Consider the following 25,614-nt stretch of genomic DNA (forward strand, 5'->3'; position numbering starts at 1 on the left):
TGAAAGAGAAGAGTAAATACATCTGCAAAATCCTTGTGAAAGAAAATGTGCTTGCAATGGTTCAGAGCTCCTGAAATAAGGTTTTTCCACAGGGCACCTCTGGTGTAAAGTCATCGCCCACCTTGTTAGAATGCCATCTTTTCTGAAGGCTATCTGCAAGTCCCTTCCAGTTTTGTTCTTCTCATAAGAAGACTTCACTAATGTTAGAAAACAATATTTTACTGGCCTCCTATAAGGAAGCCTATTAAAAGAAACTGAAATACTATTTGCCTTACTGCTTCTTTATTTCCATTCCAGTCAGTTCTCCTATGGTCTTGCTGCACTGTAATCACAGGACTCCTCCTGCTGGAAAGACAGATGAAACTTTCAAGGAAGAACGTACTTGTTAATCACTACCCTTTCTATTGGAAAAAAAAAGGTACACTTCAGGGTTGGATTTTTTGTTAAACTTTCTTTAGCTAGCGGAACAATCGTCCTAATGTTTCTCCACTTCAACAATACACACAAACACTATTCACACTGGAGTCTGAATGAAAACCTTCAGCACAGGTACATAATATAAAGATACCAGCCTCAAAGGAACGGGGCTCCACACAGAGGGTCGCATCAAGCAAACTGTCCCACTGCCACAGCCCTCACATATACCTGTCCAGTTCCACAAGTGACCAGTACAACGAAGCACTGCACAATTACCACCTACAGTAACTTGTCTTAATTCAGAATTTCCCTCTTCCCAGCAATTTTGGAAGAACATATTCTTCCCCTTGTTTTCCAAGTATTCTTGGAGCTAGAAAACTTCACTTCACGTTTGACTTTGAATTGTAGAGTAGGAAATTCAATTCTTTCTTGATGACTTCTACATTTTTCACAGGCTGTTCCAGCAGAAAGCCTGATCTTTGTTCTCAAAACCCTCCCCAGTGAGTACCCGCCTGTGCTATGTGGTAGAGCACTCCCCACTGTGGGTAAATGCAACCATAGAACAAGCAACCTGTATTGAAAGCTACTGATCAAAGCTGTACTAAGCCTTAGATGTTAATGAGCATACCTAAAAATCAACTCTGTTGTTAGTCAAGGACTTCACTAATGACAGAATTACCTTGACCTTTTTACTGTTTCTATGCATGTCATGTAACAAATAAAGCCTGCCTCAGCATTTAGAAAGTCCTTACTCCTTGCAGGCACAATTTGATGTTTGCACAAGACTTCACCAGTGACATCATCTGGATAAGCAGCATACTGTTCCCAGATCTTTCCAAGCAGTTTTGTAGGCTTCAGATGAAGTGCTCAGCCTGGTATCTTATACAAGCCTACCTATAAGAGCAGATACAGATATACATAAAGTATAACTTCACAGCTCTTATTCTGGGAAAATTAGCAAGAACGTATGCATCCTCAATTTGACAAGGCTGACATTTCTTGACATTTTGGACGTTTCTGCTATTACAGTATAACAGAACAGCAACTGTGAAACTAGTGCTACTTCCAACAGTGAGCAGCCTGGAAAAATTTCCAGAGGGTACAGAGCAGCTAGCCTTCCTTTCATCAGATTTAACACTGTATTTGCAGTATCTCTATCCTGCTGCAACTTCACCTCCATCCCATAGTTTACAGTAAAAGCTCTATGAACTCAGTTTGACCTACACAGATTGAAACTTTCTGGAGTGCAACTAATTCCCGTACAAGTCCAGGTTTAGGCTGTGAGCCTAAACCCTTCATTCCCCACAACTGCATGCATGTTTCCACCACAATTTCTTCCTTGTTTGGGCACATACTTCTATAAGTATCAACTGTGAATTTCAGTTCTTTGCCTGCTTCTCCTTCATTAAAGTAACAGCAGCCTCATATACAGTAATTTAAAAAGCAATCGTACATCGTTTACATTACTAAGTGTATTGCAGCACTCCCTTATTTCCAGAGGGAACATTTCTCAGTATTCAAACAGTGGCTATTCCAAGTGCCATACATAACCTCCTGGTTTCTTACACTCATAGCATACCTGTGAAAGCAAAGAGAGAATGATCTTTGATTTAGTAACCTGATGCTTCCTCAATACATATTTTTGGCTGGAATGTAGCTGCCAACTAAATTCAGCATAGCTTGGATTATACTAAGTAAAGTTGGATGGGATAGAATAAAGAACAGACAACACTTTGGGAGAAGAATTGGACCCTCTGGTGAGCATTCTTCACTTGAGCAGCGTAATGAAAAACTGCCTTGTCCTTCTATCCATTTTCCCAGGCATCTCTCCCTTCTTGCTGCTGTGCATGTATTGCCATCAAAGTATGGTCTGCTAACAGAAAATACCATTTAGAGACTTGTCAGCTGCTCTACAGCAGCCAAAAGTAGCTGCTCTTAGGTCTAACTTCATATTAAGAGTTTACTTGGAGTACCCTTCATTAAAGACTTACTTAATATGTGTTTGTACTTACTGCAAGTAATATTACACAAAAACAGTACAGACAGGTTATTGCCTTGTAACACATCATCTCTTGCTTTGCCATGCATTTCTATAGGCCAGGACTGCCTAATGCAGTTTTGCTTTTGATAGAAGATCCGCGCTCTGTTTACCTACCAAAGGAGGTATTAAGCATTCATTAACAGAAAATCTGGTAAAAGGTTACCTCTTATCTTACTTGATTTCCAATAACTCAACATTTAGGACAGATAAACAGTTTCATGTAATGCTGTAACTAATCAGAAACCAGTAAGGCACTACAAAAACAAACTGAGCAAATAGTACACTAGTATTCATTTCCAAAAGCAAGAAATGCCATCTTAGTTATGCTTACTTTAGCAATTAAGTGGATTTCTAAGGCATACTGGCACAAGAAACACATGTACAACAATTCCCACTCCGCATGTTTTTAGACTAAGCTTGTTAAATGGGAATAACCACATGTTGTCTTTTTTTCATCTCTCTTCCATTCCAATAAAGCATTTCAGGATAAAATCACAATATTACACGTTTACATAATGCCATTTCAGTATTATACAAACTAGGGACATTGTTACTACATCAATTAGTAACATTACAATATGCAAAGATTATACCTGAATAAATGCAGCTGAAAGTTAGATGAGTTTATTAGTATTTTTTTCCACCTGATCTCTGGAGATTCACGTTTTTAGTATTGCCATAGCATTCAAAATTTTGAAGTATGCCTTTTTACAGGAATACACGTATTCCATATTTTTAATTCTCTGAAAGTACCCTCAAGCAGTCAGAGGCTGAGATAAGTTCACCTGTATATTTATGCTTGATTATCACTTAAAAAAACATCCATCTTGTAAACTACACATCTAGACCCTATAAAATATCCTTTTATTCCTCCCCTAAAATTTAAAGTGTTAATCAGTTGTTCATGATCCATTTGAGATGCACTGAAGCTTAAGAGACACATCCTCAAAACAAAGCACACCTCCCATGGTTTGCTCTTCCCTGCTCATACAAGCACATTCTCCACACAATCTCCAAATGAGAAAAGGTTACAGGATAAATGATGTAGCTGTACACAATGCTATTCTTGAGCTAACGAAATCAGACACAGTGCAGGCATGGAGCTTGCAGAACACGATCTAAGAAAAGCTTGGCATAAGCTGAAGTCTTCTGCTGTAGAGAGTAAGTTGCTTTTCCACTCTACGCTAGCATAAGCTAGACTTAGCCACACACAGCCACCAGTGATAAGCACAGCAGCTATTTAAAGCATAGGGTAGAGAGAAGATTCCTTAAACCTTAAAAAAAAAAAAGCCTTAAACACGTCAAAAAACGGTTTTTCTTGATTACAATTCTTGATCATCCCTCATCTTCAGAAACTTGTCTTTTCTGCCTCAGTTGATCAGAAATGCACACAATTCTGTAGTGATGAGTAAGCATCTCCCCGTGCAACATCTCATTTGTTGATAAGTTGAATCAGACCAAACTGGATGTTTAGGTCAGGTAACATTACTGAATACATTTAACACAACATTCTTGCTAGTCGCACCAACTCTTCACTTCCATAACCAACACTGGTTGAATTTTATTTTTTCTAGCAAGGTGTAGGAGCACAGTCCACAGCCAAAAAATAATGTTTATAAGGCTGAATGTATCTGTAAGTCAGCTGAAGTGAGGATGAAGCCTTCCTATACCCTTAAGACAATTTTATGTTAAAACTGTGTAAGCACTCCACGTATTTAAAAACATAGCAGTGTGGCCTAAGAGCAATCCATCAAACACCCTCCCTGACAGCAGCAAAATGCTTCAGATGGGGATGCAACAATTTCAAAGCAGACATGTGTAACCCCATTAAAAAAAGAGACAAACCACATCCTCGTCTCCAATAAAAGGAATTATTTAAAGCCCCCAAAACAAGCAAACCTATGAAGTTTGGATAACCTTCTCCCTTTTCATATAATTGATCCTTCTTGGACACACATTAATTTTCTTGGATGCATTTGTACTAGCACATGTCTAACAAGAAAGAATGAAAAAAAATCAGAGAAACACTTTCTCTAAGAAAGAGAGGGAACAAGAACGCCACCTGCTGGAAACAACACGAAGAAAGCTTGGAAACATTCTACAGGGAGGTGGAAAAACACATAGTTTTAGACAGCCAGATGTCTTCTCTAGTCTTCAGTTTATATTTAAGAATGCTGGGAAAAAAAAAAAACAAGTAGATACCATAACAAGTCAAAGTAATTGCCACACAACTGTAGTTAAAGTCAGCAGAACAGCAGTATTATGTTAGAAGCATAATGATTACTACCTGTTGCAAAAAAAATAGTTCTTGTTTTACCACACTGGCTAGACCCAAAGAGCAAAATCTTAAATATATTTGAAGGCTCAACTTGGCAACATTTAAGAGCTTAATCCTCATCAAGAGGATAATTAATTAGTTGGTAATCTAGCACAGATTGTGCTATTCCTAACAAAGTCCTGTTTCAGTTGAGAAGTCTTTGCTTTCAAGATTTTCCACCAAATCTAATGGTATCCAGAAATATCAAGAGTTAGAGTAACAAGTTAAGCTAGTGAATGACCAAAAGTGACTCCACAGCCTTTCTCCCCCACTTCTGCATACAATGGCTGGATGGGGAGCCTCTATCTACAGGGGCCGCTGTGCCTCCACAATAACTAACCAAGCACACGGCCCTACACCTCTTAACAACTCACTGCTCCTCTCATGTGCTTTCCACCCCCATACAGAAACACAATAAATCCTCATAAAGCATCAGTAAGCATTTTTAGGTAATCTCTCAACATGAAGCATAGCATACGAGCATTCCTATGAGTTACCTGTACAGGAGGATCTATTATTGTTGTGAAGCCTTCTCAACTTCAAATCCACTCACTTACCCCAAGCAGTTATCTGCAAGACTGTCAAAAGAGCTTTTCTACCTTTATGGCAGACAACAAATCAACACATAACTTTTGGATCTTCACTCAGATTTCACCCTAAAGTAGTTTAATATATGACAGTTAGAGAAAGGTCAGGTTGAGTTTTAGGAAAAGGTTCCTCACCAGAGGTGGTCAGACACTAGATGAGGCTCCCTAGGGCAGAGGTCACAGCACCAAGCTGCCAGAGTTCAAAGAGCATTTGAACAATGCTCTCAAAAATAAGGTTTAAATTTTAGGTGCTCCTGGATAAAGCCAGGAGCTGGATTCTACAATCCTTGTGAATCCTTTCCAACTCAGGATATTCTGTGATTCTAGGATCAACTCTTTTTTCCTGCATATTACAAACAGTAATTGGATTCCCTAAAAAGTATAATCAGTTACACGGGGATTAAATGTTATTAGAAAAATGTTGCACAATCATTTGTCTCACATAAGATAACCCATTTTTTTCTGTGGGGGAAAAAAAAAGATATCAACTCCTACAGTATGTCACAAAGACTATCCTGCATTGAGAAGCAGGAGGTAGCTTCAGAGTGCCTAGTGAGGCAACAGTTCTCTACACATCACTTCAGTATCTATGTTTAGATCAAATAAAAACAAAGTTGGATACCACAAGCACCAGGAAGATGCAGCTCCCACCAACCCAAAACCAAATTCATCCCTGATGCTGCAGAAAATAAGACAGTAAATTAAACCCTAGCTTCCTTCTCTTTGCAAGTTATACAGCAGCTTCCCACTGCATTAGTTTCTCTGTGTGGGACTGAGTAATGTACAGAAGTACTGAACATTCCGCAATTTCTACAAAGTAGGAAGGAAACCCAGCACTATGGATATAAGGTGGGCTTGTCTTTCAGCTCTAACTGTGGAAATTGGTTGGTAATAACTCAGTTTATAGTACAAAATTTTATTAGACTAAGAATTATCATACGCAAAGAAAAAACTAGATGCAAATTAGAAAGCTTTCAGCTACCAACAGAAAAAGCTTAAGATGTCTTCAGTTTTGACAGACTCCTGTTTCTGACAATTTCTTGTCACACAGAATTTTAAAAGTTAAAGTCACAGATTTATTTTTTTTTCTTTTCACAGAATATGATTTTAACCACACCATTTGCTTTTCAAACTTCATCATCAGATGCACAAGGAAAGGCATCAGGTACTAACAGATTCTTGGACAGGTTTTTCTTCATCTTCTACACTTTCTTCTTCTTTTTCTTCTGCTTTCTCTACCTCAGGGAGAAGTCCATCAAGGTTCAATAGTAAGCCCTCACTGGTTGAAGATCTAATAACCAGCTTCTTCACAAAGGGACCTAAGAAAACAAAGAATACCAGCTATTTAGTTACTCCATCAGTTTTCATGTCTTCATACTGATTTATCTTAGTACTAATCCAGATTCTGTCAATGTATGACCTGAAGCAGAACCACACAAGTAGATCAAAATTGATCAAAATACTGAAATAGAATAAGTGATGGCAGATAAACTAACAACACATTCTTCCTACATACAGCAAACATAACATTCTCTATGGCAAACCTCATATCTTCATTCTGTCAATACTATCTCTACGCAGCTTGGCTTCCAACTGCTTACAATTCCTTATTTACAACAATAAAGCCCTCTTCCTAACAATCTAATTCTAGTCAAAGTGATCACACGGGCACAAATGTAGGCTCCAAAACACATTACAATTGTTTTTCCTCTATTTGTAGCTTCATGAAAATTAATTAGGCACTTGCTGATCACAGAAATACTCATACATGACAGAGGGCATAGAAGAAACCTATACTATTTCAGCATCCTACCACCAAACATTGAGCGAGTCTTTTCACAAGAGCAACTACAGAAATAGTCCAGTTTCTTAGTGGAAGTGTATCTACATATACTCCAAAAACATATGCCTAGTAGTATTTTGAGTCTTCCAATACTTGAAGTGATTTGCAGAGGAATGCTGTTTTAGTGCTAACTGCACAGCTGCATGAAAACATGCTAGCACATACAGATAATCTGAAAGAATGAAAAACTTATAGCTAAGTGATTGACAGTTATCAAGCCTACATAGATTCCATTGCTGTAAGGATACTTTAAGGAACATGCCTGCATCCTACACATTGCAAATATTTTTTAAACCAGTAAAAACAAACAATCAAACAAAGGCTCACACCATAAGCTAGATACTACAGAGGAAGCAAAATACTATGAAAAGAGCTCACCCTTCGTTAACTAAGCTGGTCTAATTGATGAATAAACACCATTAATTAAAGTGCAGCATACCTTCAAGCAGGTAGCTAGCATCAGATTAGTTATTAAAGAGGATTCCTGTGCTTCAGCTGACATTAGAGGTGGATTCTGTGATTCTGAGTTCATATTCTTTGTGCTGAGCTCCAGAGGGGTCATGCCAGTGAGCAAAACCAATCCACACAGACTCTGAAGGCCTTTATGACTTATGCAGATTTCACTGTATGGCTAAAAGCTATTTAAAAAAAAAAAATCAACCTTGCAAATTTAGTTTTGCACATCACCACAGTTCTGTAGTGCAACAAGAGCTGACATCAGAAGAGCACACTATCAATGCCCTCATGGGCTGTCCAGTTCTTAAGTTATGATTCACTGAGTTACCCAATAGCTCCCTTCTCCCATCCGAAGCAGAAAAAGCAATGAGGCCATTAATTACATCCTGATTAACATCTGCTTCTTCATTTTGATTCAACAGCTTCAACTAATAGATCAAAGGAATAGCTGCTTACCAGCACTTGATGGTTTGAACTTGCAGATATCCTCAATAATTGCTTTTAGATTGGCAACTATCTGCTCAGAAGGCATATCCAGCTGAAAAACATTAACACAGAATTAGCCACGATGCTCTTAAAGCCTACACAGATATACCTGAAGGTACTGGGTATATATGAATTCTGTATTTGGATAAGTATTTTTTTTCTTCTGGGAACATCAAGCTATTTCCCTAGGATATCAAGCTAAGTGGGTCCAGAGGAGGGCCACAAATATGATCAAAGGGCTGGAGCACCTCCCCTATGAAGACAGGCTGAGGAAGCTGGGGCTCTTCAGCCTGGGGAAGAGAATGCTCCAGGGGGACCTTACAGCAGCCTTCCAGTACCTGAAGGGGGCCTACAGGAAAGCTGGAGAGAGGCTTTTTTTTTTTAATGAAGGTATGAAGCAACAGGATGAGGGAATACGGCTCTAGACTAGAAGAGGGTGGATTTAGACTAGATATTAGGACGATAATTTTTACTGTGAGGGCAGTGAGACACTAGAACAGGTTTCCCAGTGAGGCTGTGGATGCCTCCTCAATGGAGGCATTCAAGGCCAGGCTGGATGGGGCTGTGAGCAACCTGCCCTATGGGAGGTGTCCCTGCCTATAGCAGGGGGTTGTAACTATCATGTTTAAGGTCTCTTCCAACCCAAACCATCCTATGATTCTGTATTCTTGTTAAAGAGTTAGACATCCCATTAACAGCCTTATCAAAGTGTCTCAGAAGTATTTTATGAGGTTATATGCTCTTCATTATTTCTATCTTTCTACTCATGACATTCAAGAAATAGATATTTCCATAGCTCCATATACATGTAGCCTTAAAGATGTTCTAAAAGTAATGCACATAAGCACTTTTTCAAAATTAAAGGAAATTCAATATTTGAAGAAATAAGCATCAAGAAATAGCTGTCAAAATACAAAATAGATCAACTCCAAAAAAATAAAAGCACTTGAAATTGAAGGCATTAAGGTACGACTGAACAAAAGAAATCATTTAAAAAACCACAAAAATTGGAGCTCTGCTTCATTTTTTACTTTCAATATACTACTTGCAGCATGTGTACTAAGCACAAAGCATGGACCAATTTGCAACTACTTTTTATACACCTCAGTTTTCATCCATGGCTTTTTTGATCTTCCAACCAAATAAACCATGGACTGGTGACTCCTCATTCTGCACAGTATCCTTAAGTAACAAAGGACTTTCACATTGCTTCAGCTACGCAACCAGTCCTCACTGGATTGATCGTAAGTATCTGGGAGCGAACCAGCACCACTGCCAAAAAAGTATTACTTTCTCAGATATTAAACACCTCAAACCACAACTTCTGTTCATCTTGTATGGACACACCTTAACAATGAGCAACTCATGAGGAAGAGACAAACCCGAACACCCTGGGTTCAGATCCAGGGCCACAGCTCTTGGAGAGCTGAATACGCATTTCCCAGACTTAATGTTCAGGAAGCATAATGTCCTGCAATGTCATATTTAGTCTGCCCTCTGGTTTCACCCATACAATCCAGATATCTTCACTTGTATGAAAATCAATATTTTTTCTCCTAGAAATTTCAGAAATTGAAGTAATAGAAAGTGAAGAAGAATGAAGAAAGAAAAATGCTATTTTCCTTACAGTGGACTGTACAGTAATCACTGGAGTCCAATCTTTCTCTCCAACTCCACCCAGTGCAGCATAAGCAGATTTCATTACCATCTCATTTATCCATAAATATATTCATTGCAATAGACATGCTGTTAAGCATTGTAGTCTCCTCCCAGATTTGGTCCATTGATCTCTTTTTATGTACTTCTGGCAAACTTATACCCCAAACACCATTCCTCTGTTACACAAGCCAGTAGTCGTTCATTTTTATTACTGCTACGCTGATTGCAAAGCATGATGATAAACCTGTCATAAATTAACAGATACAGAAATGTTTGCTAAAGCTGAGCATTTCACTTCACTGACGGACTGATCACACTTAATGGAATTAAAAATAAAGGAGCACTCGGAACAATTTAACACTAATAACTAATTAGAAACTACACTTCAAATTAAGGTTTGAATAATATTTGCTTCCAAATCTTGCACTGTGTTCATGTCTCAAGTAAGCCTTCACTTGTATAGCTTTATAACTGTTAAGTTACTTACTCATCTGCAATCAAGTCTAGAAGAACTCAAAAGAAAATGAATTTTCAAGTTCCCCTAAGCAATACATTGCAATTCCTTCTAAGAACTTAAGACTACAACACGTTATGAGAGAAGGCAATTATCTCAAAATACAAAGACATCTGCTAACATCCCATATTTGATACTATTAGAAAATAGGGCAAAGCAAGTTGCATTCCATCAGATAACATAACACATCCCAACAGCCTGTGTGCCATAATTTTCTTGAGATGTCAATGGCACCATAATGAAGACATGTAATTTCCAAAGTGTTCTGACTATTTCAAAGTAGTTTCTATATCCACACAGTAAGTAACCCACAGTAACTCTTGGTGTGTGTACAGTCACTATGTTTCAGCACTTAAATATTTAGGTTAATTTTAGGCTTACCTAAGCTGACAAAAGCACTCTGGACCAGACCTAAAGATGCGCAAGACACACATAAGATTGATCCAATAGGAATTGGTCAGTATTTTTAGGTCCTGAGTCAGTCTGGCAAATAAGAAACTCTACAAAAGGAACAACTATTAATCTAATTCTAGTCCATTTAGTATATAACAACTTAACCACAAAGCAGCTTAGAAAACTGATAATATGTACTACAGCCAGAACACAAAACTGAAGTTCTTCCCAGCTTACTCTTTAAGTTTAGGACATCACTCTCTAGAGTAGCACCAGGTGCTGTAAGCAGGGTCAATAGAGTTCATTCTTCCTTGTTTGTACGAAACATGCTTCTTCAATAGGGTCTCTCACTACCTCTGCTGAGGCTTCATAAGTAGAGTTTTAAACATCACCTTTTTGGGAATCTTTAGAAGCAACCAACTGAATACACAGAAAAGGCACTTGCCTATTTGCTGGCTACATCTGCAAATGAAGAACTAAAAGATGCTCTATATTAAAACAATAAATTGAGCTGTTTTTCTGAACTGTACTTAGGAGTTGTATCAGGAGATTGGTAGTGCCAGTGAATCTGAGCTACCAATGTAACCACTGTGTGTTACATGTAACACACACAAAGGAAATGCCAGCCATGGCAGGGCAGGAAAACCTGGAGAAGGCAGAGAGCACCTTTTCTTCTTCCTCCTCTGCACATCTACCAGTCACTTTCAGTTCAGACAACAGTAATTTGACATCACATTCAAGAAATATAAAGGAGCTATAGAGCTCGAGCCTCTGTCTCACTCCCACACTGTCTCTTCTTCCAGCTGTCAGTATAAAGAATATATGCAATAACATGAACATTCCTAAAATACTGTCATCCCAAGAGCCTTATACAGCAAGGCACATCAGTCCACCCTCCACTCCCAGAAAAAATTATGCACTCTTGTGAGGAAGCCAGAACCTTTTTCAGCCTCTTCCTTAACTTCCTCAGCCTCCTTCCCACCTCAAGACAGCCATAGGACTGAGGCTCCTACATTAAATGCTGCAACAATCCAGAAATTATAGTTTCAGCACCTGCACTCAGAACTCAAAGTTACACTTACTAAAGAAGTCTTACAGGACAATGCAGTCAATAATTATCTGTTCCAGAACTGAAACTGGAATTCTTATGGCTTTATCTCATGGCATGCAAGAGACCTGGGCTGTAGTCATTCAACCAGAAACCTGAATCAGTTCTCAAAACACTTGAACTGGGCTTAAAGCTGCACTGAGAGGAAAATTAAAAAACAAAAAAACTATCCCAAATGCCCTGTTACAACCCTTCTAAGACAAACTAACAAGAACAGACAGCATTTCAAGTTCTGCTTTCTTCACTTGCAAGATCCAGAATTCCAATTACCTATAATAAATAAAAATGTATTGCAGTCAACTGCAAAACAAGAAATAAGCTCACAGAGAGGCATGAGTTCCCGGCTCTGTTTTCTGATTTCCCTTTGTCTCCTAGTGCTAACAAGAAATGAACAGCAATGCATTTCACCTTTTAGTTCACATGAATAGTGAGACATTTCAGGAGCACAGTAAGGTGTCAAGTAATTAACAAGGGTACTGTGACTGGCATCCTGTAGTAATACATGACCTCTGCACATCTCTGCACTATTCAAGTAAAACCACTTTTTCTCCTATTTCAAGAGAAACACTTGGCTTGGCTGAACTCCAGGAACTGGTCCTCAGAGGCTTCTATAGAAAAATGTTAGTAAAACCTCTTCAGTACAGGTTTAGAGCTACTCCTAACAAATTTTATTTTGAGTTGGACCAGCATAACAAAACAACTACATTTCATCATTATCCAGAGAGTCAAATGTCTTTCATTACACAACGAGGGCAGAAACCAGAGCTTCTCTTCTTTCAAGAAGAAAAGAAAGCCCCCAAACCAATAGCTAAGTGCTGACACACATGGTAGATGAATGTTCCTGTAAGAACATCTGGAGGACAGCCAGTATTAGTTAGAGATGAGCACTGACCTATTTTGTGCTGTCTTGCTTTCCACAGGCTTCTGCTTAGTTACAAGTCTTCCTGATAAAGTCAGCAAGAAGTAGGGGAAAAAGCAAAAAAAAATATCCCAAACCAAAACAGCTCTCAGTAGGAATCTAAACTAACATAGACCCTGTAGATCCCATCTTCTCATCCTGGCACTGAAGTGGAATGCATTTCAGAGGTAGTAGCTGTAATACTGCTGCTTCAGAGATAATAGTAGGAAAGGCAAAAATGCAGGCTAGAACAACCCTTATTGCAGCTGTGCCCTTGGTCCTCACAGTTGTAAAGCACTATTTCCTAGCTCTAATTCAGCTTGCTACAATTTCTTCCACACCTTCCATTCCTCTTTTTGTTCCAAATTCAAGCCATTGGCCAGTAATTGATGACTAGGAAAACATCATTCTCAGGACTGTGCAAACCATCAGGATCTGTGCGAGACCTTCAACTCTCACTAGATGGACAGACTCACTAGGTAGATAACAGAAGGCTGAATGGCTGTAACACCTGGACCTACCCAAAGGTGGATTTGCTCAGAAACAGTTCCTTCAACATCCTACCTCTAGTGCAGACTGCTATTTCTGTTCCCCATGTAGACTTCCACTCACTTGTATATCCCATATACCAAATTGCAGAGATCTCTGATTCAGTCTCATCTCTCTGTACTTCTACCCTACAAATGAAATAGTGCTTCTGTACAAACCATCCATTCACAAAAGGTATACAATATGCTTCCAAAAACAAACAAAACAATTCTCACCTCTCAGAATCATCTTGCTCTGTTTCATAGAAGAACCATTTCCCAGGCAGCTCTCTGCACAGACAGGAAAACAAACTGGAAACTTCTTTTCGGTGTCACATTTATTTGCATTCTGATTTTTCTAAGCATCTCCAACTTGGGAGAAAAGAAAATTGTAGCACCCTATCTTAATTCAAAAGCAGTGCCAAAATCCTCAATAAAAATTACTTTAAGCTGCCCTCTTCAGATAGCATGATTTTGAAGGGGATATCTTGAGCATTCTCATTTTGCCTCCCTTCTGCTTTAAGCTCCATGTCTCAAAAGAACATTTTACATTCTCAGTTTCACAACTCCAGATCTACTAATTAAATCTAACTACTGCCAACTCCCAGGCTTCTCCAAGACATCTCAATTACTTACTACATAAGAAAACACCATTAAGGCTGCTGACTTATGTGGGAGTACAGCACAACTTCAAGCTATTGGCCGTAATTGAACTAACAGGCAACATAAGACAGCAGCACTAAAGGGAAAACATCTCTTTGAGAAATGCCAGCTTAGCAGAGTCCCAGAAACATCTACACTACCACCTGGAAAACAGCAATATATCTTCACGTCTCTGTGTAATTCACAAATGATTATTTTCCTCACTGGCAAGGTTTAAATGTAAAGAGCTCTAGATTTAGTGGTGAGCAGACATGCATAACCACGCAAAGCTCCCAGAGCCTTGCCTAGAGCAGATTTCCTCTCAGCGCCGCTGCGCAAACAGCACAACTAGGTCAGGCAAAGGAGAGCAGCTACAGAGGGTGGAGACACTTTATGCAAGCCGTAGCCACAGACATCTTTCTGCATACAGCTCTCTGAACACGTCACATGTGCTGTGCTGGAGTCACCTCTGCCACGTAGCTGACAGTATCTTGCCACAGCTCAACTGTGCACAAGTAAATCCCCATCATACTGCTTCCAAACCAAGATTAAGAGCTCAACACAAGAACCTGCTATTTACTAATTAAAAAATTTTTAAAATGACATCTCAGGCCACGCCCAGAACGTAAGTTGCCTTGTAGCACCAGCATCTTATATCAGTAACAACACGGTTTAAGTTACAGACACCCTAACCACAGCAGTAAGAAGGTATAATAACTAAAACCAATTGCAATTGCTTCAAATGCTATCAAACCATCTGAGTTCTTTGATCACTTCCATTCAAACCTGTGGTTTTTTTTAACCCTTTATAAATAAATGAATAGAAAAATAAAAGAGCCTTAATTTGCAGGTATTTTAAAGGCTGATCTACAATACAAGATGAGGAAAGTTAAAGGACTAAAATTTAGTCCAAAGCAAAAGCAACATGAAATATGTTCAAAATGCTAGAAACAAAGACATCTATGGATTCGTGGTGTTTCACAGTCACTTAGACTTGCATACAGATTAAGATGCAACCTGTCTGTATGAAAATGTAATACATTCCATATTTTAGGAGAACCATCCTGAAAACCTCAGTTTTGAGTACTGTATATAAGAACAGGTCCTTTAAATTCACATGCACAATTCACAGGAGCTAGCCAAAATTAACAGGCTTGCTTATCTCTACCAGTACCAGACAAAACTGCAGAGATTAAAAGTCTCATAAACTTCCTTTCCACACCAGTATCAGTTAATGGAAAGTTAAATATAGGCAGGATTACAAACAGACATAACAGAATGGAAACATAACAATTCAGAACAGAAAAAAGAACTCTTAAGGAGAAGGACTAAAAGCCTGTAAGAGAAGAAAAAAAGCTTTTCTAGAACTCAGTTTCTTACATGGCAGTAGTTAAAGCACAGATTAATTTTGTGATATTTAAGGTGTGGTGCAATTAGCTTTTTTCCTGCCCTGAACCAGGATCAAAGTTTTTGAAATTGAACTAGGTCTGAAAATTTCAAAATGAAAACAGTCCTTAATTATTAGGGTCAAGTGAATACTTTCTGTTCCCTTTGTGCATACTCTACAGACTTATAACCCATAAATCATTAACTACACAAATAAAAATGTGTTTTCTCCACATAAAAGTGTTGGGGTTGGGGAAGGATGCATTAAAAGCAGAAAAGCTATAGGGCTTGCTAGGAATAGGGCACATTTGGAATTCGAGTTGCATCTTATTTTGTTCATTATTACAATTCACCACCAATAGAACAGCAATCACAGATCCCATTCTCAGCATCCTTAACTTCTCAGCATTAGATATGTATCACTCTCAGTCTAAGTGGAGCCATCTTCCATCACTGTACTTTAATGACATATAGTGCTCACATCAGCTGAAGACACTACACAAGTTTCATTTACTTCATAGGTCAGTAAAACAATACTTAATCTTGGGAATGCACAGGACAAAAACTTTTCTGTTTCAGTATTAACTTCAGCTCTACTCAACAGGACAGCAGAACTCCCCATTACCACTTACTCTTGCTATCCTTGTCTTGATTAGACGCTCATCTTGTACCATGTACTCAAGACCTTCTCTGAAGAACTGTAGCATTTTGGGAATATCATGGCCCAGGGAATCTAATTAAAAAAGACAACGAAAAAGTTGATACTTACTACGAGGGCAGAACACACTATTAGAAAAGGGAGACTTCAGTGTTTCACCTTAAAGCAATTAAGCACCAAACAAAAAAGCTGTTTGCATGTTTTCTGTTAAAATCTGCCTCCATTTTCCCTCCTTCTTCATTGATCAGCAAATCTTCACAGATGATATAGTAGAATAATTAAATATGTAACTCATATCTCACTTCAAATAAAAAAACTTGTGAAGAGCATACATATGTAGTCTTTGTTACCTAGTATAATTATTTGGAAGACTGGTATCTAAGTTCAACTCAGAACCATCTCTAAGCATCTGCCTTGGAAACACAGTATACAACTGTGTTTTAGCAAGATTACACTCTACCTGAAACACTATGGCCCAGTGCAGTCATTGCACAAGTAAAGACAGCTGGTTTTGTTATCTCAGCTGCAGAAACTTATTTGACAGATTTACAACATCACTCAATTGCTTCAACTGCAAGTATTATTTCTCCCACATGTCTTTGGAAGGCTCCAAGATAAATCAGCCATCAGGAACCCACAAACTAAACAAGTTCATAATAAAATAATACAGCTTTCATTTTTACAGAAACATCTGGAGTATTCTGTTGTAATGCTTTGGACAGGCTAATACATTTGCTGCAAACATTCAGGAGGCCAAGAGCAGTGCCTGCAGCTTGTGAAAGCCGCGTTAAGACAGCTGGGAGAAGGTAAGTGAGAATCTGAGTCAAGATTTACTGCTTTAAGAAACTGACGCATCTACATAAGAAACAAACCCCTAAAATAAGTAAGGGAGATGAAAAATATTTAGAGACTGACATTTGATGCTCAGAGAATCTGACCTGAATAGAAAGTTTCTCGTGCATAATAAAAAGGGAAAGACATGCAGATAAGTGAACAAGTTACACTAACAAAAAGCATGAAGAACATTGTTATTCAGAAGCACAAACACAATGAGCAGTGATGAAGATGGGATCCAACAACTGTTAAACAACATAACGACCTCAGTGAACACACTTAACAAGCTGCTTCTATTTTCTTAAGTTTGTCACACAAAGTTCACAGTACTATTACAGCTGATCATATACAGAATGACACGCACAACTAGTTGACAAACTAACATTGACTGTAATCCCAATATTTGTATTGTAGGAGAAAGAGGGCTTCTTAAAGCAACTCTCATAAGACAAAACATGTGGCTCAGTCACATCAGCAAAATACCTAATGCAATTCTGTGTCCTCAAAAAAAGTCACCTCAAGAGTTAAATCTTGTTCCAGTACTTAGATTTATAAAATAGATTTGCTTCTTACTTCTTCTTGTGCTGGGGTATTTTTGTTTTAGCTTGCTCCTTAAAGGTATCAGTTTAGGCATTATTGCAGGAACAGCTATGTAGAAATCCATTTGAATTTCTTCTTCCAAAATCTACAGTAAGACAAATGCAAATATGTTTAGGAATACAATGAATTACCCAAATACACAAGTTCTATTTACCAACATGTTAGAACATACAAAGCAGTATTTCACTGTTCATATTGGCTGCTAACTTCCAGCTAAAGATTTTTGGACATGAAGTTTCTTGTTCCTTCCACATCAGTCACTATGGCAAATTAAAATGTTTAATTTACTTAATTAAAAATAAATAAATACCCATTTGATTAATTCAATGCCTCCCACAACAGCAGCTCCATTCTCTCGAGCTATTTCAGCTTCTTGCTCATTCTGTTGGAAGGAAAAAAACCACAAGTGTATTAACATCAGTACAACTGATTGCTCTGTATCAAAAGCAAAGGAATGTCTTAAAACTAATCAAAGACTCAAAATATCCCACTGGAGCAGCAACTCCAGCTCACTCCACTCAATTCCAGCCCCAGTAAGAAGCAACAGGCAAGTCTTCAGTCCTCTTCTGGTGAAGTATGAGAAAAAAAGTCATCCCACTTGGGAAAAACTTCATCACAAGCCCTTTCTCTCCTATCACCATCTTCTGAAAGTCACAGACAACCATCCACTACATGGAGACAACATTCACTAAATACTACAAGAAAAGCATGGAGAATGTTACTTAAAACCACTACAAAATAGGGCTATTTACCTCTGCTATTAACACTTAGATTCTAAATGCTATTTGAAGCAAACTTCATTTTTTCTTCTGTGAGATTTAGCTGTTAATATACTTTAATAGTATATTTATAGTTAATATAATTAAATAGTAGCAGGAATCTGTTTTTGGCTCAAGCTTTTGGAAAAGGTAGATATTCCTGACCAAAAGTCAAAATAAGGTTTCCCTCACAAGAAAAAGCTGACTAGCTTCACCCTTCCACATGAAAGTGGTGGTGTGTGACTGGAGTCCCTCAATCTTCTTCCACATACACACCTTCAGAAAACACAGGGTGTCCTATCCTGATTGAATTTGAGGCTAAGAGAGAAGGTTTCGAGACATTGCAACACAGAACCTGGCATACTTATCAGGCCTCAGTTCTGTAGGATTCTCACCTTGCAGCTTACGTAGAAAATCTATCAAAGCTCAGTTGAAAGGGTCATAAATTCAGTTCAAGGCACTTCTCTACGACAATCTCATGTTGATTATACATAACTATTCTATTAGAAAAATTAATGGGCAAAGGACAACAGCAGAGAGCCTGCACTAGCCTCATTCAGGTAAGACAATGGCTCCATAAACTATATCACACTAGTGAACTCCTACAACAGAGGATGAAGAATTTGTGGGGAAGGTTGTGTTAATTTCATTGGTTGCTTGCTTTGGGTAGTTTTTTGTTTTGTTTTGAGAAGTTAATCCCTCCCACTATCACACAATTGCATTCTGTTCCAGTACAAGTTATGGTGAATAACAAGCACTTCTAGTTTCCACTGTCTACTAAGGGATGGAAATGACTGCTGCATCAAACTGTCCATCTTTATTACAGGATGGTCAAAGTTTTCAACCCTATAGAAGACTTTAATCATGTCTCCCTTAGTCACACCTGTGCTGATGTTTTCTCCTTGAGTGCATTGCTAGAATATACCACAGGTGTAAAGATAACGTGACATAGGAAATTCAAGATCCATTTTAACATATTAAGACACTGCTGAAGATGTATCCCTGACAGGCTTGTGAGTTCCATAAAGCATTTGAAGAGTCTTCTCAAAGCCAAGTACCGTACATACAACACAACTAGCTCCTACACAAGAGCACGCTGGGTTCATGACACTTATAAATAAGTAATTCAGGCTTACTGACCTCTGTGAAAACCAAGACCTTATTCGTTTCATCTGTAAAGCGGTATGGAAGAAGAACAATGCTTGCAAACTGATCCACTTTTTTCTAAAAAGAGAAAAAGAAAAATTGAAACAAATCATGACCAAACAGCGAGTCATATTATTTAACTTTGTCCCACACAAATGCAGCCACCTGACAAAAACATGAGTACTTAGCCTATACATACATATAGCAAACAATGATGATAAAAACACATGATGCATAGATTGTGACTGCTTTTGTATGTCTGGTGTAGAATACAATCTAAACTTCACCAACTTAAAAGGTTGGAATTATTCATGCTACTGTTTGCTCAAGATAAAGGAACTAGGGTCATTGTCTCCCACATGTAGGACTGCTACACTCAGGTGGCATCAGTAACAATCACCGAGATGCTGTAGTCACAGCTTATGAGAAGTATGTTACCAATTTAGTAGACAGTGCAAAACATTCACAAGAAACGTGTCCCTTGCCAAAGCATAAGCATACCACGCAGCTACTAAAAACGGTTGCAAGAGGTCTGTATTGCTTTAGATATGAATTTATCTAGCTCTAAGAGCCCCCTGGTATGCTAAAGAAGATATTTAGTTAGACACAGAAGGAAATAAACTTTTAAGAAGCCAAACTGCTTTTCAACTATGGAGGAAGCAGAATCTCTTAGAGTAAGGCTCAACTGGGCTAGACACCTTTGAACTGATGAAAGTGAAGACCCTTTGCAGGGTTACGAGAACACTGCACCAAGACAACACTCAGACCAGAGTCCTAACAACCTCTTAAGCAGCTGACAGGGCAATAAACATCACATAGAAAAAAAAACTGTCTGTGCTTTTTCTTCATTTCTTAATCTGCGTCTTTTGAAGACTTGTAAGGACACCATCCACTTCTAGTGTGGTAAAGAAAGCTCACACTGATATACCCACTTAACATGACCGTGTTGTTAACCCAAGCGAGGAAATCAGATGGCAGCATAGAACTCCTCTAAAAACAGTAGCCTTACAGCAACTTAACAGGAGTCCTAGCTCTCACGCACTTCAAAGTAACACAGGGAGTCGTCCTGCTCTGGATTCAAGTCCAGTCTGTCATACTTTGGAAGCTGGCATTATCTGTGGTCATGCAACGTGAAGCCATCTCCCAGTAACTGCTGAGGATATCAGCAGCTCCACAAAAAAGTGACAGGGCTTGTGGATAAACTCCAAGGGCTCCAAAGAAATAAACAATGAAATAAGGTTTTTTTAAACAAGTAAATAAAACAGATGCTTCCCTTTCACATAGAAGCACCCTCACTCCAACATAAAAGTTGGAAAAAGTGCCCATAAAAATATCATAAGCAAACATGCAATAATATACTTTCACAGAGCATGACAAAAACAGAAATTAAAACATTGTGGGAAGCAGAGATAAGAAGCAGCTAAACTAAGACCTTTCCCTATAACAATCATTCCAGAACAAAACACACATCTGAGGTGATAATCTAGGTGGAAAGCTCAAGTAGGTGTAAATCTTAGTTTGACCGGTCTTGTCTGAATGTGAATTTCAGACACATAATAGCTGACCTCCATAATTCCTGAAGACACTCATCTTCACCCCAAGTACTTAAACATTATTAAATAAGCATACACACAATAAAAGAATAAAGTCACCTGCAAACACAAACAGCATTCCAATGCTTAGCCAGAGCATCTGCAAAGGCAGATGAGAAGACCACTGGTAACATTTACTCTAAACTTAAAACAACTATTCACATTATGAAAAGAAAATACAAGAATTAGTAGCCACTTCCCACTTACCTTCTTCTGCAGTTCCATATCTAGGGTCACATTAATATACACAAACTGTTTTGGGTATGTGAAGTCCAGTTCCTGAAATTTCTTTAACATACCCACAGCTTCTTCTACATTGTAGGATGGTCGCTCGTAGTACCACGTCAAGTACACATCATCCACAGGCTTGCTCAGCAACGGCCGCCTGCCACGTCCTTTTTTCTTCTGGGCTTCTTCCTGCTTGGCCTTTTGTGAGCCTCTTTTTGCATTTCTGAAGCATGCAACACAAAAAACAAACAATAAAAACCCAACCCATCAACCATATAGCGTTACATATTTTAAGAGAAAGAAATAGATACTGTTAAGTATCAGTTAATCAGCAAAGAGTTATAAAGGTAGGTTCTACATGTAACAAGCAGCATCCCTAAATTCAGTCTAATTACTTGCCTCCAATGGCCAAGCCAGAAAACAAACTTCCAGTGCAGTTAACAAATGAGCCCCAATCCTTATATAATCCTACCTGCCTTATCAGGCTCTCAATTCATTGAGAAAAACACTTCAGGCAGAGAAAGACACTATTTCTCTAATAATAACAATGCAAAAGGTGAGAAATTAACTGCTCTTCAGAGCTCTCAGCATATTGTGCACTCCACTGTTCCATACATTGAGCTCATTTTTTCCCCTTTTCTACTTAGACAGTGGCATTAGACTTCAAGAAACGCCAACATAAACAATGTCAGAATCTGAAGGACGAGACGTGAGAGGAGCAGCTGAGGCATCTCGGTTCGCTCGGCTCAGACTAGAGGAGGCCGAAGGATGCCTCGCGGCAGCCTCCAGCTCCTCGCAGGCAGCGGAGGGCAGCGCCGACAGCCCCCAGCACACACTCACTCGGCGGCCGCGGCGTAGAGGCGGGCAGGCGGCGCGGCGCTCAGCGGGGCGGCGGCGGGACGCCGCTGGAGCCCGGGCAAGGCCCACAGGCGGCACGGGGTCAGCACTGCGGAGAAAAGCACGCACGGCTTCAGACAGGCGCCCGGCCCCGCGAGGAGCCCTCCCGCCTCCCTTCCCCGCTTCTCCCGGCCCCGGTGGCGGCGGCCGAGCGCCTTCACCTCGCCGCAGTAACGCGCCTCCGGGCGCCGCCATCTTGCGCAGCCGCCGCGGTGCAACGCAAAAGACGTCCGGCGGGCGCTGCGCCTGCGGAGCCCCGGCTTAAAGCCGCTGCGCGCACCTGGGAACCGCGGTGCAGCTGCTTGACGTTTACATTTCCTGCTCCGTTCCTAAACACGGCAGGAGCCTCTTGGACTAGAATTGTTATTTTTAAATCGGAGGAGCATATGCAAAATGCAGCGTAACAAGCCTTACAGGCGTTTCTCCAAGGCAGCTTACCTACATGTCCTAGAAAGGGATCAAGGAAAGTGGGAAGGTTTGAGGGAGACAGGAAGAAACAACCGGCCTGGTTAAAGAGTCTTGGTGACCAGTGTGGAAAGGCACAAACTCAAAATGCAGAGTTAAAGCAGGCTGGGGGAAAGAGGTTTCTTTTTTTTTTTATGGGCATTAAGCAACTATGTACATACTAAAGCTCCAGCAAATGTAATGCAAGACCTACCACGTGAGTGCTTAACGTGTGCCTGTGGTGGAGTAACAACCCGCATCCTCCATCCTGTTCCTACAAAACTTCTGAATCCACTCTGAGCTCCCCATTTGTCACAGCGTCACTGCTCCAGACCGTGCATTTTGGCCCTATGCAGGATGCACTGGCTCACAGATAATTTGTTAATAATCCTTCTGTACTATAGCATAGCGAGGAATCAAGATGTAACAAATGTATTCTGCAGAGGAAGCAGGGCCTTGGGGAGGCTGCAGTACAAGTACAAGTGCAGTACAAGTGCCTAGTGAGGCCCCGGGAGGTGCTGGTCCTGCCAGCAGTGACCCCAGGCAGGCCACTCGCACAACCTGGATTCTCAGTTACGCTCCCTTTTGAGAAGGGAAGGAAACAATACCTGAGGTGAGGGTGGCGAGGCCCTGGCCTGTAATGGGAGCCGGGAGATGTACAGAATGATTAACCTTGGCAACGGGAGAAGGGAGGGCACAATCCTCCTTCACCGATCCATTTGGTGGGTTTTTTTTTCAGGAGAGGAAATGACCAGAACAGCTAAAGGCACACTCCTATCAAAGAAGCCAGCGCCAATGCCTTTCCAAGGCATCACGTGACTTTGCTCCTATAAAAACACATCCCAGTAAAGAAGAACATTTTTTTCTTTCTTTCTCTCTCACTCTTCCCTCCTCTGTGTGTGTGTGCACCCATTCCCAACTACTCGTTTACACTGGAGACCATTAGCTGTCTGAACTCTTTGCTCTACCACGGAGGCTCCTTCTGTGCTCCTCGTTCTCTGAGCACATACGAGCATCTCTGGTCCCACACGTGAACGCACAGCAACCTGCACTTTTCTCTGCCCTTGTTTATTTTATTTTATTTTTTTTATTTTCCCCTTTTATAATTCACTTTCCCTCACTCTACACCCACATATTTTCTTTTAGAACTTAGGAACGGTCCCCGCGGGAAGGCCACCTCCACCTCTGGTACGCCCAGCTGGGAACACCGCGCTCCAATGCCGGCACACCATTTACCTGCCCCGTCCGCCCTCTGACACGGGTCTGCGGAGAGACCCGTGGAGGGGGATCGCAGGAAACCCGAGGAGGGTTTCGCAACAGGGGGACACCTCCCGTGGAGAAGGAGGCGATGGCAGACAAGACCTACGCCCCCGCAGGCTCACGCTCAGCGCGGGGCCCCGTCACCCCGACACCTGAGTCACTTCCTCAGCCCGCCTGCGACCGCCGGAGGCCTTTCGCGGGGCGACCTGCTCCTCACGTACGCCCCGTCAGACGCCTCTCTCTGTAATTAACGGCAATTAGCCACGGAGGGCTCTTTTCCCTCCCTAGGATCGGGGCCCCACTGGCGTCCCCAGGAGCAGCCGCCGCCCCGCAGGGCCCGCCGGGGGCTCCCCGCCACCGCCCCGGGGTCCCGGCACCGCCCCGGGGTCCCTGCGCCGCCCGCCCCGCTCCCGCCGCCTCCTCCTCCCGTCCCCACCTCCCGCTCCCCCGCCCTCCGCGCCGCCCGAGCCCCGGCCCGCTCCTCCCCGCCGCCGCCGCCGCCGCCGCCGCCGCCGCCCCGTTCCCCGTCCCCGGCGGGCCGCCGCCTGCATGTCGTTGCTGCCCGCCGCCCCGCCGCCGCCGCCCCGCCGCCAGCCGCCGCCGCGCCGGATGCAGGTGAGCGCCGCGGCCCGCCGGGGCCTGGCGGGGATCGGGGCCGCCATGTCGGGGCCTGCGCCGCCCGCCAGCACCGGGGCCAGCGGCCGGCCGGGAGGCTGCGGGGCGACGGGCCCGCCCGGGAGAGGAGGGAGGCCGCGCTGAGGGGATGCGGGGCGGCGGGGGGGAACCGCGCGTCTTCCCCGATCCAGGGCCCGGGCGCGGCCGTGCGGGCTCCGCGGGCCCACCGCCGGGACGGCCGGCCGCTCACACACTGGGCGCCGTGTGGCGGGGAGCGCTGCTTCTCTCCGGGGGGTTTCACCTGCCGCAGCATCGCGCTCGGCTGCTGGCGGAGGCGAGGACGGGCAAGAACGTCCGAGTCTGTGGCAGCTGTCCGGGGGCTTGCTTCGTAAACTTCTCGGTGGAACATGGCGGAGCGCGTCCCGCCGTGTGCTGTCCGACCGCCCGAAACCTCGGCCGCGTTCTGTCTGACCTCCCGGGACCTCGGGGCGAGCAGCTTCGTCCTCCTGCTGCTGAAACTTGGAGGAGACCGAGTGCCCGCTTTTGGGAGCCGCAAGTTGTGTTGATTGGCCACCGCTGGGACGGGAGGCCCGTGTCCAAACGCGGTCTGTGGGGAGGGCATTTTGCCCCTGCTGTGCCGAGCGCAGCCGCGTGCCCCCCGCCCCGAGTTGACCCGGAGGGGAGCACCTCGTCTTGAGTTGCTCCTGGCGTGTGTAGACATGGCCGATAATGAAAATAAGGATAACGCAGCTATTTTTAGTGTTTGCCATTCCTTTGAGATGTTTTCACCCCGGTACAAGTTTTTTAACAAAGAAATACAAAGTGTGTTGTGTCCAATAAGAGCGTCATCCCTGTGACGAAAGCCTAGGAGTTCCTAGAAGCAGCACCCACAAGTGGAAGGCCAAAGGGCTTTGGCAGGGCTGGAGTGTGGCCTTTACAAACACAGCACCACCAGCGTTTTCCTCCCTGTCTCTCTCTCCCAAAACGTGATGTGATGGTGAACCTTTTATTGAGAGTGCTGTCCATCCACAGGGCAGCCCTCTGGGCCTGGCCGTGCGCTGGCAGCACTCCAGACTGACAGAGGCAGCTCTGCATGCACAGGTCCCTGCGTGGCCCCTTCCGTTTCCACCGCACCACGTTGCAGGCCAGTGTGTGCCTTATCAAAACTCTCTGAACTGAGGGCCGTGAACTGCAAATGCCTCAAGCTCTCTGTGCCCTGCCGAGGATAGTGAGACATTACTACTTGGTTGTGTCATTTTACTCTGGAGTAGGTGAGTGGTGTGCGCTGATGACATCGTGCTGCTCCGT

At 41.9% G+C, this 25,614-nt stretch overlaps 2 protein-coding genes across 4 annotated transcripts in view; one reads left to right on the forward strand and one right to left on the reverse strand.

Moving 5' to 3' along the window:
• Positions 1-6,262: 6,262 nt before the first annotated feature.
• Positions 6,263-25,091, reverse strand: MRPL1 (mitochondrial ribosomal protein L1). Of its 2 annotated transcripts, none has more exons than XM_090138781.1 (9): positions 24,608-25,091; positions 21,931-22,036; positions 21,070-21,313; positions 19,265-19,348; positions 17,677-17,748; positions 17,340-17,451; positions 15,907-16,007; positions 8,118-8,199; positions 6,263-6,681 (listed from the first exon to the last, which is right to left on the reverse strand). In XM_090138781.1, exons 1-9 carry the CDS (start codon positions 25,074-25,076, stop codon positions 6,524-6,526), a joined length of 1,428 nt encoding a protein of 475 aa, XP_089994907.1. In that variant the 5' UTR covers positions 25,077-25,091; the 3' UTR covers positions 6,263-6,523. The 2 variants fall into 2 exon arrangements, with proteins under 2 accessions (XP_089994907.1, XP_031463309.2); XM_031607449.2 differs by lacking the exon at positions 24,608-25,091 and adding an exon at positions 22,149-24,042.
• Positions 23,891-25,614, forward strand: part of CNOT6L (CCR4-NOT transcription complex subunit 6 like) — a 34,374-nt gene continuing 32,650 nt past the window's right edge. Inside the window, exon 1 of one of the 2 annotated variants that reach the window (XM_090138780.1) lies at positions 23,891-23,908. The gene's annotated coding sequence lies outside the window, so the exon portion shown is untranslated. Of the gene's footprint in view, positions 23,909-24,207; positions 24,307-25,614 lie in introns of those variants that run through there. The other variant, XM_031607567.2, reaches the window with a different exon arrangement.

This window comes from Phasianus colchicus, chromosome 4 (genome assembly GCF_987193195.1).
Source record: "Phasianus colchicus chromosome 4, bPhaCol1.hap1.1, whole genome shotgun sequence".
Lineage (NCBI taxonomy): Eukaryota > Metazoa > Chordata > Aves > Galliformes > Phasianidae > Phasianus > Phasianus colchicus.